The sequence below is a fragment of the Leuciscus leuciscus genome (assembly GCF_965113295.1).
Source record: "Leuciscus leuciscus genome assembly, chromosome: 16".
In the NCBI taxonomy this organism is placed as follows: Eukaryota; Metazoa; Chordata; class Actinopteri; order Cypriniformes; family Leuciscidae; genus Leuciscus; species Leuciscus leuciscus.
In genome coordinates this window covers 20,670,510-20,690,133 of record NC_138740.1, presented here as the reverse complement: position 1 = coordinate 20,690,133, position 19,624 = coordinate 20,670,510, and the positions used below count along the sequence as shown (strand labels likewise).

At 37.7% G+C, this 19,624-nt stretch overlaps 1 protein-coding gene across 1 annotated transcript in view; it reads left to right on the top strand.

The window, feature by feature from the left end:
• Window positions 1-19,624, top strand: part of pcxa (pyruvate carboxylase a) — a 119,934-nt gene that overhangs the window by 95,997 nt on the left and 4,313 nt on the right. The window contains exons 11-18 of the mRNA XM_082141057.1: window positions 2,792-2,936; window positions 4,963-5,052; window positions 5,594-5,815; window positions 6,843-6,999; window positions 8,599-8,839; window positions 9,042-9,291; window positions 15,311-15,555; window positions 18,132-18,311. Of these exons, the coding sequence (XP_081997183.1) occupies window positions 2,792-2,936; window positions 4,963-5,052; window positions 5,594-5,815; window positions 6,843-6,999; window positions 8,599-8,839; window positions 9,042-9,291; window positions 15,311-15,555; window positions 18,132-18,311 (1,530 nt within the window). The remainder of the gene's footprint in view (window positions 1-2,791; window positions 2,937-4,962; window positions 5,053-5,593; window positions 5,816-6,842; window positions 7,000-8,598; window positions 8,840-9,041; window positions 9,292-15,310; window positions 15,556-18,131; window positions 18,312-19,624) is intronic.

Below are 19,624 nucleotides of genomic sequence, written 5' to 3'. Positions count from 1 at the left end.
CAAAATAATGTTCTTTTTAGAACCGTCATATGACCCCTTTAAAATTCCAATGTTTTCTCTCTCCCACTTCCCTAACTTCATCCAGCCAGAGCTTGTGGGCATTGAATTGTTTCTGGCAATAGCCAGTGGTTTACCACTAAATGGCACTGTCCAATCAAAGCTGTGAAAAGACGTTTCCTTCACCAGCAAAGGAAAGCTCTTCATTATTGTGGATTTATGTGCATGCTTGTCCATGTTCTTCAGCATCCTATGGTTATTTTTATTGAACATGTGAACAGGATGTGGTTGTAGAATCATGTTATTGAAAGTCCATTGTTTGCCCTGCTTTCCAAAAACCATTGTAAAATAAATACTTTCTTAAATTTTCTTTCCTCAAGGCAACATTGTGCCATAAAATTAAAAAGTGAATTCATATCATGCAAAAAAGCAAAACAATAAATGTAAACATTAAATTGCATAGCCAACAATGGGAAAAAAACACATTGATCTTTTTTTACGCATTATAAATTATAAAAGTTCTTTATTTACTTGTTGCCTTCAGGAAACATTGTTCAATTGCACATCCTTCTTGGAAATACTAATATAGTTATCTGCATAATGGGGAGTATAATAATTGAGCTTAAATTCATGGGTATAATGCAGTAACATTAAGATTGTTCTCACCAAATTAGCTTCATGTTGAAAGTGGAAAGTGAAAATAAAATTAATGTGAAGGCCAAGTATGGTAACCCATTTATGGAATTCGTCCTTTTCATTTAACCCATCCAAATGAGTGCACACACATTAGGAGTAGTGAGCAGTGAACACGCACACACTGCAAACCTTGGACACACACAAATGGAGCAGTGGGCAGCCATTTTGCTGTGGCACCCGGGGAGATTTGGGGGTTAGATGCCTTGCTCAAGGGCACCTCAGTAGTTTCCTGCTGGGTTTGAGAATTGAATCCGCAACCTTCGGGTTACCAGTCTGACTCTCTAATCATTAGGCCACGACACATAACATGTTGATGTTATGGCCAATTTTTCCATTTCTATTCATGGAAACGATTAATGATTTAGAGGTTGTCTTGGTGCAGCGAGTCAAATTTGTTTGTTGCCTGGAGGCAGCTCAGTACCATTGAGGGTTAAACTTGCTGCCTGTTAGCTACAGTGGTCAAAATGATTTTTCACTACAGATGTGTGCATCTTATTGTTTGAGTAAAGTCTGTAGCTTCGTGCATTTTGTCTTACAGCTATACATTTACTGAGCACAACATTAAGGAGTTCTTATTCTCCTCCATAATGTGTCCGTGTGAGAGCTACAGACAGTTGAGTTTGATCAGGGTTGGAGCTAACTCTGCAGGACAGTGATCTCAAGGGCCAGAGTTGAGAACCCCCGGTCCCGAATATATGGGAACCCTTTCAATAGAGTTTAAAAAGTATCCCAGCATGCACCTCTTGAAGTTGGCTGAGAGAATAACAGAGCTGCAAATCTAGAAAGGGTGGCATCTCAAATATACATTTTAGATTTTTAGCAAATCTTTGTTTTCTACATAATTCCCATACTTTCGTTTTCATTTCATAGTTTTGACGACGTCACTATTATTATAAAATGTTGAAAATCGTAATAATACAGAGCAAGTAGATGTGTCAAATTTCTTTGACTGGTATATATCCACATTATTTTTCAACATAGAGCCAAGCTATATCCTGTGAAAGACTTGCGATTCATTAGCTCTGTAACTAAAGAAAAAAGTGCATTATACAGTAAAACTATTTGCACAACAATCCAGTGTTTATGACTACTATAATCAATTAAAATATTTTGATAACAAAAATGGCTAGGTGAATATAATGTGCTGTGGAATGTGTACAGGTTTTAATTTTAATTTAAATTTTTTAGAGGAATAATGTAAAAGTTTGGAATGAGCAGGAATTTGGAATGCTATTCTCCTGCAGTCAGAAGAATCTGGGTCAGAGTGCTGGCGGATTAGAACTGACTCTTTCCAACTCTCAATTCTTGGGAGAAGATTTGGACTCAGTCTCTCTTTTGTTTTGTTTTTTTGTCTTCCTCATCCTCGATATTTTCTTCCTTTTTTCTCTTAAGGTCTCTGCTAAACCCTTCTGTAGGGAAACAATGTGTGATGTATATGTATATAGGTGTCAGGGGTGCAAAAGCCAAGCAGCGAAACTATAGTGCTTCAATTAACACTTTGCTGATTCTGTTAGTCTCACATTCTGCTCCCTTTCCAACTCACTATCTCTCCAATCATTTTCCGATTTCAGACTCTTTCTTCCATGTCTATCTGAACCTTTATTATTTCCCCTCCTCCTGCTTCCATCAGAGTCCAGTATCGACAGTCTGGATAATGGGTTCTGGAAATTTCTTCATGTTCAGTTTTAGCTCAGAGTGCTGCAGGAACACATGTAGCAGACTATATAGAGAATACAGGACTTCAGATGGATTGCTTTTCAACCCATGATATGGAGTTGTGTCTTTGTGCTGTTACAGTGAGCACAGCTTACTCAGTGACCCAAGCCTAATTTGCACACACTCAAAGGCAGGTTTGATAGTGATGGAAGGGAGTATTGAGTGTTTAGATAATGGTATTGATTTTAGAACTGCCTACCGAATAGCCCATCTGCCCTGTGTAGAACCATTAGCACCTAAGCTCAGAGTGTGTGAGAACACAGTCTTGGATTGGTCTTCATCTCTCAAGAGCTTCCCACTCTTGGCTCTCTGCAGCTCTCAGCTCATCAGTTCCTCAAAACTAGTTAAAAATGTATTTGTCTGCTCTCTTTTCTCTCCCCAGACAAACATCCCGTTCCTCCAGAACGTGCTGAGCAATAATCAGTTCCTGAATGGGACGGTAGATACTCAGTTCATCGATGAGAATCCAGATCTCTTCAACCTCAAACCGGTGCAAAACCGAGCACAGAAACTGCTTCATTATCTAGGTAACCTTAATTTGAACAGGATGATTCAATGAACAAATTCATTCACAAATGTGTTTGACTGAATTTAAATATGCACTTTTGTTTTGTGACATATCATATTTTATATTTATTGATTGATTTCATGAGTGGTATTAGGTTTTTTTTTTTTTGTGTGTGTGTGTCAGAAATTAACTTTTGTTTCGCCAAGAGGCACTTCCTCCCCTGGAATTGATTTTCAGAGGCATTTATGAGTTGTTTTTTTTTTTTTGTTTTTTTTTTTGCCATAAAACACACAGCATGCTGTCGTTTTATGTCAAATACCTCAATTGAATTAATTACATTCTCAAGATATGTTAAATATAAAATCAGATCAAGTAGCTGTAATTAATGCACAAGATGTCATCACACAATAAACAATCCTGCAAGAGCATTGATTGCACTAATTTAACTAAACACGTTGATTAATAGGCTTACAGTAGAATAGAATATATAAATATATTAAACAAAATCAATATAATGCACAAGGATCATTTTTTTGACCACACATTTATAACATCTACGCCTTTTTTTCACTTTTTGCCTCTCCCTAGTTATTTTCTGGTTTTAATTTCTTTGTGTAAAATGATAAACATTATAAAATTATAAACATTACAAAACTACTCAGTTTTTCTATTATGAATGTTTAATATCAATACAACTAATACAAAGATAAATATAAATAAAGTACATTTTAAAATTACTGCTGTTAATCGATAAAAAAAATTAACTAGATTAATCACACATTTTTCTCCGATTAATCGCGATTAAAAACACTTACGTTTTTCATAAACGTTTTTATACGTTTAAATATTTTATGTAATAATTTTACAGTTAATCTCCAAATTAATGTAAAAACAACAGTATATTCAGTATATACTTGTTTAATGGCATCTTTTTAAGTCTTATGTCTTTTTATGCCAGTATCACTGATACTAATTCAGCTACTGATGTTTCAATGAAATTAATAAAAAAAGAAAAAAGTTCATTATTGCCATTCAACAATACAGTGTCATTGAAAGCTATTGATTTTTTAAAAAACATTTATTAGGCTTCAAAAAATATAACAACTTTTAAGTTAAGAATGCTCTAATCAGGATACTCGACAAAACAGGCATTTTGACATGATTGTGTTATTGTTCGTTCAAGCGCGAAAGAGAACTCGAGTCTGTGCGCAAGATACTGGCGCTAGTCTTTCTGTGCGTCGTGTGTGTGTCACATATAGACTGGACATTCACTGACAGCATGTCCTATTTTGTCTTTTCGCGCTTTAATGGTTTGAAAGCATTTGCATGAATAAGAGCGTGATCATATAATGTAACGCTAGCCAAAGGATGACAGAACAAAACAGATGCTGTGTTAATTGAGTTAAATATATTTAATGCGTTAAACTGAATTTTTTTTATCGTATGCGTTAACGTTGTCAGCACTAGTTAAAATATATGAAAAAAGAAAGTGGTTATTTTAAATTGTAATAATATTTCACAATATTCCAGTTTTTACTGTATTTTTGATCAAATAAATGCAGCCTTGGTGAGCATCAACTTTTGAACGGTAGTGTACATTTGAACAAAAACATTTACTTTACACCATCCCTGCTCTCAGCAGCCCTTTACAAAGTTTCGAGTCAAGGCAAGAGCCAAAACCTTTAAAGTAATGTGGGCTGCGCAGTTTCCATTCCACTTGACCCATCCACTCAGTGTATTATACCACTGAGTGGATGGTATAAAATCACTTTCTCTGACCTTTACCATGTTTCTTTACCACTGTTCCCTGCTGGTGGAATTATCTATTTATAAAAAAATAAAATAAAAAAAACATTTACAAACTGGGATGGGTCATAGCACTTGCATATTGTTGTCCTATTGTTAGTGTAACTGCTTATGTTGTTCTCATTTGTAAGTCGCTTTGGATAAAAGCGTCTGTTAAATGAATAAATGTAAATACCAACAGAGGTGGATTTGAAGCAGTTTGTACTTTTTGTGTGTGATTGCTTTTGCTCGTCATTCAGGGCATGTTATGGTGAACGGCCCAACTACTCCAATACCTGTCAAGGCTAAGCCTTCCCCCATCGATCCGGTCATCCCACCAGTACCCCTCGGTAAGAAACGCACGCACTTACCTTATCTCACATTCACACACTGTCAGTTTCTCACACTACAAACTCAGTATAAGCTGCCTTTGCACTTAGTTGCCGTGATATTTCATTGATGCACTGCAGAAGCCGTGTTTTAGAGTATATTTACGTCTTACAGAAGGTGGTCATAATTCATCCTTCCCCCCACAGTCTCTCATGAAGTTATCCATGACTATATTATTAATCTACAGCGGGAGGAACATAAAATTAAGGCATTTGTTTACAAAAGAGCCCCTCCACCATGTTTTCATTCACTTTTCACTTCCATCTTGTGCGGATTTGTTTGGACATGTGCCGAGAGCGAAAATCAGTTGTTTTGCTCTGGGAAAACTACATTCTTTCTGGGTATTATGTCTATTAAGATGCATGTTGTTGTGCGTTTGTGTCTATGTGAATAATAGCGCTGATAAATTTTTGTTTTTTTCTTTGTAGTCCTACGCAGTGTGGTGTTTGTGATAATGTCTGTATTATTAATTGGCCGTGTGTTTGTGTACGCACTCTGCAGGTGAGCCACCAGTGGGTTTCAGGGATGTGTTGCTGAGAGAGGGTCCAGATGGTTTTGCGAAGGCGGTGCGTGCCCACCAGGGTCTGCTGCTTATGGACACTACGTTCAGAGACGCCCACCAGTCCCTCCTGGCCACTCGCGTACGCACTCACGACCTTAAACGGATCGCGCCTTTTGTGGCTCACAACTTCAGCAACCTCTTCAGCGTGGAAAACTGGGGAGGTGTGGTACTAGTTAGACACTATTGTTTTCTTTCCTTCCTCATGCTTTCTCTCTCTCTCTCTCTCTCTCTCTCTCTGTCTCTCCCCTTCCTCCCTCCCTCCCTGTTTTTTGCCTTACTGCTGTGCATTCTTGCAGATAACCCAGCCTAATATTCTTTAGCTTGACTCACATATTCCCCTCATTCCAATTGAATAACACAGAGCGATACCTGGTTTTGATCGATTCTGGATCCTTTACCGAAGTCTTGCAGTACTTATAAGGAATACATATTTGTTAAAAATAAGAACAATTCCATTGTCAAATGGTTAGATGATTTCGATAATAAATACGTTTCAAACTAATTTTTTTTTTGTGTGTTTTTGAATAGAGCATTTAATGACTTTAAATGAAAAATTTGGCCTTTACTATATAAAAAAAACTACAACTAGCAAAACGTAATGTATTTTTTTACCTTGTCATATGAACAACCAGTCAGCAGTGTTATTAAAACTATAAATAAAATTGGTAATTGAAATTAAGCTGAAATGAAATAAAATAAAAGTAAATGCATTTATCTAAAATATGTTTGTTGAAGTTCTAAAATGACTAAAACTGGAATAAAAATAAATTAGATAAATAGAAATATTAATAAATCTAATAAAAATGACAAAGCATGTAACAAAATTACAAAAAAAATCAACCTCAATTAAAATGAAAAATAAAAATATAAAAATTTAAGTAATTCAAAATGTTAATAAATAGTATAATAATATATCATTTAATAAAAAAATAACTCATAATTTAGCCTTTATAAATGCCGAATGACGCTGTTGCATTTGACTTACAGCAATGGTTACACAGGATGTGTGTAAGTTACGTTCGTTTCTGGAATGAAAATGTGGAAGTATGATTCCAACGGGAAAGTGCTTTACATGCTTCAATTAAAATCTGCTACACTAATGCTGGATGTTCTGATTCTCTTATTTATGTATTTATTTTATTTATTTATTTATTTTTCTTTTATTTATGTCTTTTTCTTTTTCAACAGGTGCTACGTTTGATGTGGCAATGCGTTTCCTGTGTGAGTGTCCCTGGAAAAGGCTGCAGGAGTTGAGGGCTCTGATGCCAAATGTGCCTTTTCAGATGCTTCTGAGAGGTGCCAACGCCGTTGGATACACCAACTACCCTGACAATGCCGTCTTCAAGTCAGTCATGTGCTATCTTACACCACAACCTGCTTACAGTCTGAATGAACTTCTCAAATGCTAATCTTTTTACAGACGGGAATCCCAAGGAATTGAATGTTCTGGTTCAGATTACACTTACAGTAATGATTCTTTTTGTGCTTTTGAGGAAGCACTTGAGGAATCAAGTGGGGAATTCTTCCACATCTGCGGAAGAATGCAGACGTTAACAAACGAACGGAAAAATCATTGGGTTCTGACTCTGGCCCTAAGCACCATTCAGATGGCTTTTAATTCGTATTAGAATGTGGAGCTGGGGAGCATTACTGCTCATTTAATGGCTTTGTTTCAGACCTTCCATTAAATGGCTGCTACCAATTTTTATTCAGCATTTCCAGTGCCAAAATACACAAATGTAAATCTTATAGATAAAAAAATCTTGCATAAACTCTTAGCAAAATAAGCTAATTACATTTTACTTAGTCCTAATACTTGCTTAAGATAGAAGAGCAAAGCTAACAGGAATGTGACCATGTGTATTTCTTTTAAACCTAAAAAAAGTATTTATAGGCTATTATAGTATTTATTAATATTTTGAATTAGCTTTTATTTTTATAATATCAGTTTTTATTTTTATTTTACTTTCAGCAAAAAATTTTTTTACTTATTATGTTAAAGGATAAGTTCACATTAAAATTTAAATTAGCCCATGATTTACTCACCCTCAAGCCATCCTAGGTGTATATGACTTTCTTATTTCGAATACAATTGGAGTTATATTAAAAAATATCCTGGCTCTTCCAAGTTTCATAATGGCAGTGGATTGCAACCAACAGATTGAAGCTCATCCATCCATCGTAAACGAACTCCAAACAGTTCCTGTGGGTTAATAAAGGCCTTCTGAAGCAAAATTATGAGTTTGTGTAAGAAAAATATTCATATTTAACACTAGCTTCCGGCCAAACGGCCATACATTGCCCCTACTGCGCAACTTACGAAATGTATGACTTCAGAAGTAGCGTAGTGCGTGCGTCACGGCGTAGCGTAAATAGCGTCAGCCGTACGTTGCATTACTCGCATAAGTTGCGCTTTTAACTTAAGTGGAATCCGTATGTTCGTTTGGCCGGAAGCTAGTTATTTTACTTTATAAAGTTTTAAATATTAATATTTTTATTACACAAACTCATCGTTTTGCTTCAGAAGGCCTTTATTAACCCACAGGAGCCGTTTGGAGTTCGTTTACGATGGATGGATGCACGTTTTTGAGCTTCAATCTGTTAGTTGCAATCCACTGCCATTATAAGACTTGGAAGAGCCAGGATATTTTTTAATATAACTCCGATTGTTTTCGTCTGAAAGAAGAAAGTCATAATATTATACACATTAAGATGGCTTGAGGGTGAGTAAATCATGGGCTAATTTTGAACTACTCCTTTAAGTGCTTTTGTCATTTTTTATTAGTTTTTATAAATATTTCTGTTTAGCTTTTAAGGTTTTAAATATATTTTACGTTTAAGCTTTTACATCAAATATATATTTTATTTATTGTATTTTATTTTATTTTATACCAAGAATGATATCAGTGACTCATTACCATATAATTTCCTCTGTTTTTGTTAGGTTCTGTGAGGTGGCCAAAGAAAATGGTATGGACATCTTTCGTGTGTTTGACTCGTTGAACTATCTTCCCAACATGCTCTTGGGGATGGAGGCAGCAGGTGCAGCAGGAGGTGTGGTGGAGGCGGCCATCTCGTACACGGGCGACGTTTCTGACCCCGCGAGGATGAAATATTCTTTAGACTATTATCTCAAACTAGCAGATGAGCTGGTCAAGGCTGGAACGCACATCCTTTGCATTAAGGTAGTGGTTTGTTTATTTTTATGTGGTTTTTTTTATCCATTTGTCGGTTTTGTTAACCTCAACTCTTGCTCACTCTTTCATCTCGACTGCTGCTCCCACTCTGCCTCCACCCACACATAAAATACCACTGCATCACTGTCTCTGTTTGTTTATAGTGCACTTCTCTTACTTTACTTTCTCCTTCTGTCTTTCCGCTCTGCAGGACATGGCGGGTCTTCTGAAGCCGGACTCTGGCCGTTTGCTGGTCGCCGCGCTAAGGGACCGGTTCCCAGACGTGCCGATCCACGTGCACACTCACGACACCGCAGGGGCTGGAGTGGCGGCCATGCTGGCATGTGCAGAGGCCGGAGCAGACATTGTGGACGTGGCAGTTGACTCCATGGCAGGAATGACGTCCCAGCCCAGCATGGGTGCCATAGTGGCATGTGCCAAAGGCACCAAACTCAATACTGGTGAGGACTGTCAATCAAACTGTCTTGTTACAGCTGATATACAGTATATTATATTATTGACAGATGGATGGATGGGTAGATGGGTGGGTGGATGGATGGATGGGTTGGTGGGTAGAGATGGATGGATTGATGGACCGAGTGAGAGAGATAATAGAACCGCTGGGTATCCCCAATGTGTCACCTCACTGGTCCAAAATCTCCACAAAACTGCACACTAAATTAAACATCAAATATGATCATATTGACTTTGATTGTTGTGTGACTCAGTTTTGCATTCAGTGAGGAAAAAAAGTTTGTTGCTGGCAACTTTGTCTCATCCTGGTTAGGACATGGTGTTATAGTGATAAATTGGTTATTTTGTTTTCTGTGCATAAAAAACAGTTCCTCATTTATTTTAGTTTGCCTGGTTTTCCATGATACAGCCCATCACTCGTTTTCCAGGTCATGTGTTAAAGGGAACATGATGTTAACATTCTTCCTCTATCATAAAAGCTATTATCATGTCTTTATGCATGAGAAAAATTACTCCTCACCCTTCGTACCACAACCCAAAATGCTCTTCATGGTTTTTAATATTCAACACACCTGTTTTACACTTCTTCTTTTTTTTCAACTGCTGTGCCTCATTTCATGCAAATGCTCCCACACTTTTATTCTCTTAATATTTCTTTTCCCTCCTTCATAATCCAGTTGTGAATGAGGTCATGGGAAGTCAGCTGAAAAAGGAAGAAAAGCAAACAGAGCAGAGCAGTAGTGGTAATGAAAGTAAGGAAAAAAATTATATCACGGCATGGCCAGTCAGCTACGGAAGGAGTAGAAGAAAAAGAAAAATGATGTTGGGGTGAATGAAAAGAGTAGAGAGAGAAGGGTCAGAGCGGACCGACATCATTTGGATGTTGGTGGCTGACCTATTGACCTTTCCTTAATTGTGACATTACTGTGGCTGCTGGTGCTTAACCTTCACTGATGAGTCTCATGCCCCGTTGGGCCATCTCGCCGTAGGGTGTGTGTGTGTTTGTGGCCAGAGACTGTGGAGTGTGGTCACTCTGTGGTGGGCCATCTGTCCAACCACGGGTCACTGCATCACCTGCCGCTGTAGTGACCAATGGCATAAAATCTACCTTATTAAGGCTGATTCAGGTTGTGAACATTTCTGTCATCCTAAAGTTGGGTGTTGACTGTATAATTAACTTCAAACATGCAAGAGTGCTGTTATAGTGAATATCAACATGGCTGTGATTCAGTTGTTGAAACTGATTCCATACAACTAGGGATAAATTGATTTTAATATTCTGGTCAATACTGATGAGCTGATAATTATTTTAATGTTTTGACCAGTATTAAAATTCAATACTATTTTCTATCATTTTAAATTATACAAGTGAATTTAGGCATCACAGCATTATGATGTACACTATGAAAAAATTATATTTTCCTTCTGAGATTTACTGAAGATTGCATTTAACAGTGTTATTCAGTTATTAGTGTTTGTAAAAATCTAAATTGAGTGAGTGTTAGAAGATAAAGGTAAAGGTAATGTAAATATAAAAATATGTTAAATGAACAATTGAATATTCAATACTGATCAATACTGATAAATTAAATTCTCTAATACCTTCTGATAGCTGATATGTTTCTGATATATTATTTTACATTGCAAAATGCATTCAGTAAATATGCTTTTTTACTGTATTATTTAAATAAGTCTTTGCTATATCTAATAAACAGTTCATTGCAGCATAGGGTATTTACTATATTTATATATAGGTTTTATTTCAGCCATTGGCAAACTTTCTTTCTAATGTTGTTCAGCCAAATCAGAGAAACGGTTGTAGCTTTTATATACGCTTAATTTGTTTGCTGGGACAATGTGAACTAGCCTTTACAGTAGCTCTCACACTGTTATAATATACCGTACAGGATGTGTAAGTTCACCCAAAAATGAAAATTCTGTCAATTACTCTCCTCCAAGCACGTAAGACTTTCGTTCATCTTCAGAACACAAATGAAGATCTTTTTGTTGAAAAAAGCTTTCTGTCCCTCCATAGACAGCTGCGCAACCAAATTTTCGGAAGAGACTCGGTCGCTTTATATGATGAACAGATTGAATTTAGACTTTTATTCACATATAAACATTGATCAGCAAACATAAACAGAAGCTCAACCGAACCTGCTTGACGCACGAGAACCTCATTGGTTCTTACGGAAGCTCAAACGTGCTGCGTAACACACAAGAATGAACTTCATTGGTTCTTGCGGAAGCTCAAACGTGCTGCGTAGCACACAAGAATGAACCTCATTGGTTCTTGTGGAAGCTCAAACATGCTGCGTAACACAAGAATGAACCTCATTGGTTCTTGCTGAAGCTCAAACGTGCTGCGTAACACAAGAATGAACCTCATTGGTTCTTGCGGAAGCTCAAACGTGCTGCGTAACACACAAGAATGAACCTCATTGGTTCTTGCTGAAGCTCAAACGTGCTGCGTAACACAAGAATGAACCTCATTGGTTCTTGCTGAAGCTCAAACGTGCTGCGTAGCACACAAGAATGAACCTCATTGGTTCTTGCGGAAGCTCAAACGTGCTGCGTAGCACACAAGAATGAACCTCATTGGTTCTTGTGGAAGCTCAAACATGCTGCGTAACACAAGAATGAACCTCATTGGTTCTTGCTGAAGCTCAAACGTGCTGCGTAACACAAGAATGAACCTCATTGGTTCTTGCGGAAGCTCAAACGTGCTGCGTAACACACAAGAATGAACCTCATTGGTTCTTGCTGAAGCTCAAACGTGCTGCGTAACACAAGAATGAACCTCATTGGTTCTTGCTGAAGCTCAAACGTGCTGCGTACAGGCTGATTTATACTTATACGGCGGACCTACGACAATGTAGGCTACGCGTTGGTTTTCATTTATACGTCTGCGTCATTGTCCACGTTGACGTGCAATTACACATGCAGAGGGAGCATGTGAAACCCGAGGGATGGGTTCTAGCAGACCAATCACAGCGCTTGCAGTCCACATAGAATTAACGAGTTGTTAAATTAAGTTGTTACGTTACATTGGTTCTTGTAGAAGCTTAAACGTGCTGCGTAAAACAAGAATAAACCTCAATGGTTCTCGCACATCAAGCGAACAGGCTTGAGCTTCTGTTCACCACAACTGATGTGCGAGTTGATGAATGTTTATATGTGAATAAAGGCCCAAATTAAATCTGTTAATCATACAAAACGATCGTGTCTCTTCAGAAAATTTCGGACTACATCATTAAATTCATATGGATTAGTATTACGATCTCTTTATGAACTATTTGAAGCATCAAAGTTTCAGTTGCGTAGACTGTCAGTGGAAGGGACAGAAAGCTCTTTTGTGTTCTCAAAATGAAAGATCTTCATTTGTGTTCCAAAGATGAACGAAAGAATGACATGAGTGTGAGTAATTAATGACAGAATTAAAAAATTTGGGTGAGCTAACCCTTTAATATAATTTATTAGCACTTGCTAATTAAGCTATTCAAAAACACATTAAGCACAGAGACGTATGCTGTGGCGCTCACATACCAGAAATCCCTAATGCTGTTTCTATGAAAGTCCATGCTTTATCTATAGATATACAACCCCCCCTTCTGGAGCTCCACATCCCGTGGGCGTGTGACTTTGGCAGTATGAGATGCATCAGAGCAGTCACATGATGAGGAGGTGTTCACACTTTTGTTGATTCAGTTTTATTCCCTTAAGATTCAGCCGTACCCCCTCATTCTCAGTACTTCACGTTTCTTTGGTTTTCACTCCAGGAGGTGTTTCCTAGGTAATTGAATTGTTTTTGGGTTGTCAGGATTCCTGTGGCAATGTTATTGTAGTCTCTGTCTCTCCACACACAGTTTTGTTGCCATATGCAACATCCAGTATTAATCACCTGTTTTCAGCTTTTTAAAACAAGCTGCTGTATGTGTTGATGTGAAAAGGAAGAGACAGCGCTGACACATGCTCAATTCTTATTACTCTAGAGTACACAAAGCATTGATATTCCTCAAACATGCCATTTGTTCTCTCCGCCTGAACCTTTCAACATAGACGAAAAATGAAATCTAAGATTAAAATATGTAAATCTCCCCTTGACTTACATTGATAGAATGTTCACCAATTATAATGTGATAATTGTATTTGCATAGTGAATTCTGATCAGCTACAACCCAGTGTGTTTATAATTTAGAAAATGTATAAAATAATATAAGAAATAATATTTTGCAATTTCAAGCAGCATACCAAGATGTTTTTGTATAGCTAAAAAACTAGAAGCGGATGACACCAGAAGCCTCACACTTTCAGGTTACAAATGACCTTCACCTCAGAGCCCACTCACGTTCAAATATCACATTACGTTACAGCTGACAAAAAAAAAGATTTAGTTTGTTGTCGACTAAATAACATCTTTTAGTTAACTATATGCCTATCCATCCATCGGCTATCTATCTATCTATCTATCTGGCTATCTATCTATCTAGATATCAGATATCTATCTAATATTTATAATCCATCTATCCACCTATCTATCTGTCTGTCTGTCATATCTATCCATATTCTGTTCTGCCTATTCATCCATCCATCTAATATTTCTAATCTATCCATCCATCCTTCCACCATCCATTCACCATCCATCTATCAACCCATCCATACATACATCTTATATTTCTAATCCATCCATCTATCCTATATTTCTAATCTATCCATCCATCCTTCCTCCATCCATTCACCATCCATCCATAAACCCATCCATTCATCCATCCATCCATCCGTCTGTCTGTCATATCTATCCATCTTCTGTTCTGCCTATTCATCCAATCAGTCCATCCATCCATAATTTATTGAATTTTTAAAGCATTGACAGGTAATTGCCAGGACACCTAAACATATACTTTTCAGTCTGTTGTGTTTCCCATTTAACAGGCGAAATAAATCCCTATTTTACAAACATTTCCACAGTAAAGGATGCAAATTCAGAATTGTATTGAAAAAAGGAGAAAATAAAGGTTTAAAGTTCCCCTGCGAAAACATGCCAAGTTGTCAGTGAGGATTTGTTGTGTGAAACGAGAGATTCCAAGTCTGTCTGTCTGTCAGTCTACTTGTTAGTCTATCAAGATGGATTGATAGACAGATGGATAGATATAACATCCTGTCATCTTGCCAATTCTCCTTCAACTTTCTCTCTCACCTTGTCATTTTCTAATCTGCCTTTCTCGCTCTATCAATCTCTCATTGTACTGCTCCGGTCCCATCGTCTCTTTCTCTCTCTCTCTTCTTCTGTTCAAGCCAGTTCATCACGGTAAAGGCCGTGTGGCCAGAGATCGATTCCCAAGCTGACTGACGTGTGCTGATTGATCAGTCTTCATGGGGAGGAGCTGGACACGCTGCTTTTACACAATAACATCAATAGCGTCTAAATAGCTTGTAGTCGGGGTGGCAGCAAGAAAAATGCTTGCGAGCGATTTTTATGAGGGCGTTGTCATGAGCCCCTGCAGTCGCTCTCCGGTATAACGGGTGCGCGCACACGTTAGAGCGTGTTTGTGCGCGTGTTATCTTTTGCACAGGAAAACTATTGTGATCACAGCGATGGGCAATTAGTGAGGATGAGGGAGCCAAACGAGCATGTAAACTCTGTTGCAAGTGGCGTGCCTCATTGATTGATTAATTGACTGACTGCTGCTGGTAAATGATGAAGCCGTGAGTGGCAGGAAGCAATCTATGCTCCGCCACCAATTCCCTGCTTCTACCACATACAGGCCCCTGTGTGCTGAGCTTTCAAGGACTGATTAAAAGCTTTGGAAGAATGCCTGATTAGCCGGTGCAGTCTGTTAAAGAGACGACGACTTTCATTATTTCTGATTAAATATTAATGTCAGACAGTCATTTGTTGTGCTACTTGTTCTCAGATTGCTTATTCCTCTTGGTAGGCTAATGATCTCTCATCCTGTCTTTCTTTCCTCTTTCGTTATTTCTCTTTCACCCACAATTCTTTCTCAGGCATCTCTCTTGAGAAGGTCTTTGACTACAGTGAGTATTGGGAGGTGACCCGAGGCATTTATGCTCCATTTGACTGCACCGCCACCATGAAGTCTGGGAATTCGGATGTCTATGAGAACGAGATCCCGGGTGGCCAGTACACCAATCTCCATTTCCAAGCACACAGTATGGGGCTGGGGAACAAGTTTAAGGAGGTGAAGAAAGCCTACGCAGAAGCCAACAAACTGCTTGGTGACCTCATCAAAGTGAGCAATTCTCTTTATTTTCATATTCAAACCTATTTTTAGTTATTTGTGATGGATTCTAACAGGATGCAACAATCAGGTTGTCCCATTTTTTATTTTTTTTTCATAGTGAAATTAATCTTTAGCAATAAAAAATTTACTTTTGAATATAGACCTACTATGAGCTCAGAAGTTGTAATATACTACTTAAAAAAAAAAAAACTTTAAAGGTGTTAACGTTTACATTGTCCTGTGAAACTTGGTGGGCAAAATCATTACAATACCAATCCACATGATCGGGAATCATTCTCCAAGCATTCTCCAAGCAACGGATTCAAGCTTCATGGTTTGAAAGTGACTTCTGTGTAAACACACTTGACCTTTTTTGCCCCCAAATTTCACTGTGACAGCACCTTTAGAGCTGAATTTACGGTGACAAACTATACTACCCATAAACCTGGATTGACTCATCATAGATGGGGTAAAAATTACTGCGAAAAAGTGGTGAACACGGACTCCCATGAAGCATTGTGCATATATTTGTATATATCAGCTGAATATTTTGCAATACACTTAAAATATATTGTATGTTATACTTATAAATTACTGTAAATCAGTAGTTTTATATTGTGCAATTGCTTTCAATGCCATTTTTTTTTTTTTTTGATGAATGTTGTAGTTTATAATGTAGTAGTTCTTCACGGAGCTGGTTTTGTTTTTTCATGGAGCTATTTTTTTGTAGAATTCTTTATTAGAAATTCATTTGGAGAATTGCAGCGTTATTCAGAATTAATTCTAGAATTAAGGCCGTAAAAAAGGATGGCGTAATTTTTGCACTATTCTGTGATTGTCAGACGAGGACTCAGGTCAGCTCATTTCTCATGAAATGCCATAATGCTTTTAAACATGATGACTGGAAAATATCAAAAATGGAAAATATCAATGCAGTAGTACATGAAGTGGATGGTGTCATGATGAACCCTTTTAACCCTACATGCGTGGTATTGCTTATAATTATCCAGATCCTCATGAGTCTAGTCTTTATATGGTGCCAAAGACACCACACCTTTTTGATAATTATTTCCTCAGTTGTTATATTTCACACGCTTGAAAACAGAGTTGTGATATTGTCAAATGATCACGCTCTGAGTCATTCCTTTTATTGTTACTCGTGTCCTGTTCCTTGCTTGCTAATATTAATGTTAGGCATGTTCAAAAGTATTGTTATAATTTGAGTTATTTTGGTCAAACGTGTAGCACCAATTTCCCCTCTTACAAAAACATTAAGTTTTTACTACACTTGTCCTTGTTACATCTTTAACAACTTTAAATCAAGTTTTATTCATAAAATGTAAGAACTCTAGGAATAATTTAGAATATGAACTGCTGTAGAAAATGTTTTGATCAATATTAATGTGATGTGCAACCACAAGTAGTCAGCTAGAGACTGGATAGTGGAAATAAGTGGTTAACCAATATTCAGTATGGCTCTGTTTACTTAAAATCCAATTTTATATTCTGTACTTCCTGTATAATGTGAAATCCAGATTTCCATTTTTAGATTTCTACTCCATAATCAGTCCTTTCAGAGATTTAAATCAGATTTCCCCCCTTCATTGCACTTAAAGTATGAGGCCAATCATGAAATTTGAGATTAGCAAATAAGTGCATGCTTTAGATTCATGAAGAAGTTCTTTTTCTCTCTTGCTCCATCAGTGAATGGAATATTTAAGATTGTTCATATGCCGTAATTGTCACTTGACCGTCACAAACGTGCAGTTTAAATCGCCTGTATGCAACATTCTCCCTGGTTAAATAGGGCTTAATTATCACCCCTTGCACTGTAAAGGGTCTCACCCTCACTCTTGAAATCTGCTCACGCTCACAAGATCATGAGCACCGTGGACCCGAGAGCTCCACTCTGAATCACAGATTTAATTGCTCGTTCTCCTCTCTCTTTCCTCCTCCCTCCTTCTCATCCCTCTTATTCCGTTGCAACCGTCTCAATCTCCAGATGAAATTGAATAAAAATAACTTGGCAAAAAAAAAGGGGCAGAAAGGAGGAGTGAATAAATAATCCTGTCCCTGTCTCCTATGGCCCAGAGACAGATCAACTGGGAAGAGCTTTAAGGAAAGCTTATCTGTTGTGTTTCAGAGAGGCTCTGACTGATCTCCTCCAATCAAAGGCGTCTGTGAGCGTTTGGTCTTGCCTTGCTGCTTTTCATTTCCCTGGGCTTAATTAAATGATCGAAGATAGTCGGCTTTCTGTTCTCGGGGTCCCCTCGCTGTTAATATTGTCAATATCGAGACTGAGCGGCGCGCTGCTTAACAAGCGACAGTTAGCGTTGGGTTTCATTAGCGCCTCTCTGTTCTCTCTTTCTCACATTTTTCTCCCTTTTGTCCTTACGACGCAAATGTTATCTACTCCCTAAGCCATGTTTCTGTTTGCTACTGCACTTCGTCTCCTCTCTTACTCCTAGTTTAGATTGGCTGGTTGGGCTGGTGGAGAGCTGAGATGTATCGATGGAGGCCTAAGCAAGCATGTCTTTTCATTTCTCACTTTTATCTGTCCTTCTCCTCTCATTCCCTCCGTTCAGGTGACACCCTCCTCTAAGATTGTGGGCGATCTGGCACAGTTCATGGTGCAGAACTCTCTGACTCGGGCAGAAGTGGAGGAGAGAGCAGATGAGCTGTCTTTCCCCCTCTCCGTGGTAGAGTTCCTGCAAGGACACATCGGCATCCCCCACGGAGGATTCCCGGAGCCCTTCAGGTCAAAGGTACAGCGGATTTATCACTCAATCTGTTGAAATACAACTAGTGTGACAAGATACCTTATTAAATGCTGTATGGCTATTCATTTAAATATGTTTTACAGCTGTGGTTTTTAGTGGGTATAGTTCACCCAAAAATGAAGATTTGGTCACCATTCACTCACCTTCATGTCGTTCCAAAACTTTTCTCTACTGTGGAACTCAAAACATTTTTTTAACTGTTGTTGCCTTTACAATTAAAGTCAATGGGATCCATTGTTCTTTAAATAATATTCTTCAAAATATCTATTGAACACAAAATAAGTTATGAATGGTGTTTAACGTTAAAATTTAAGGTAGCAACTTGGCAGGATTTAGAACTGAAGGTTAAGTGTCTTGGTTAGAACTAGTGGTTGGAGTTGGTGAAGGTGTAAGGTTAAAGGTTAATAATGATCTGTGTATGCATTTCACACAGTGTTTTAGTTTTTTATATTTGATTTCAGTTATTTGATTTCAAGTAATGAAAAAAATAAATAATTGTAAATGGTTTTGTATGGTTTTAGTTAACTATAGAAACCCTGTTGTCAGGGATGTGTGACCAACACAGGACTAATGTTCAGAATCCTATCCTATTAGTTTAATAATTTCGTAGCCATGGTAAAAAAAAGAATCACAAATTAAGATAGAAATATGGAATCAAGATATTCTGTGGGGGACAGAGGTTAGGATGAAGGTAATGTAGAAGGGTCAGAGGGAGGATTTAGAATCGATTGTTGTAAAGTTGAACCCGAGTTTAAGTCTCTGCTCGGCTTGAGTTGAGATCAGAAAGAAGAGAAAACCCAGTTGCACAAATACAAGTTATTGAATATCTCTGTGGTGGGCAAAATAAGCTTCAGCTCTTTCACTGAAGAGTTTCGGTTGAAGAGAGGGTTTCTCTGTGTATCTTTCTACAGTCTCTGGAGTGCATTAACACTGTGTTGTGCTTGTCAGAGATACGTAAGGGAAAACCATGCCATTCCTTTTGTCTTGAACGCCCCAATTACCCAGCAGCCATTCCTGTGCAAGATTAGCTGTTTCTCTAACAAATGTGTCTCACACCAGAACTGAACAATGCTTGTACTAAAGCTTTTTTGCGCATGCAAGTATGAAGCTAATTTATTTACAATGTCTATTTCAGAATTTGTAGGCCATCTGCTTTGCATATATTTTAGATAACAAACACATTTGAGCAACTTGGCACTGACCTTATTTTTTCCCCATCTGGTTTTTTAACATTAATATTGTTCATAATTATGCAAGCGATTGTTTGCTTGTATAAAAAATTGTTTTATTTAGGTCTG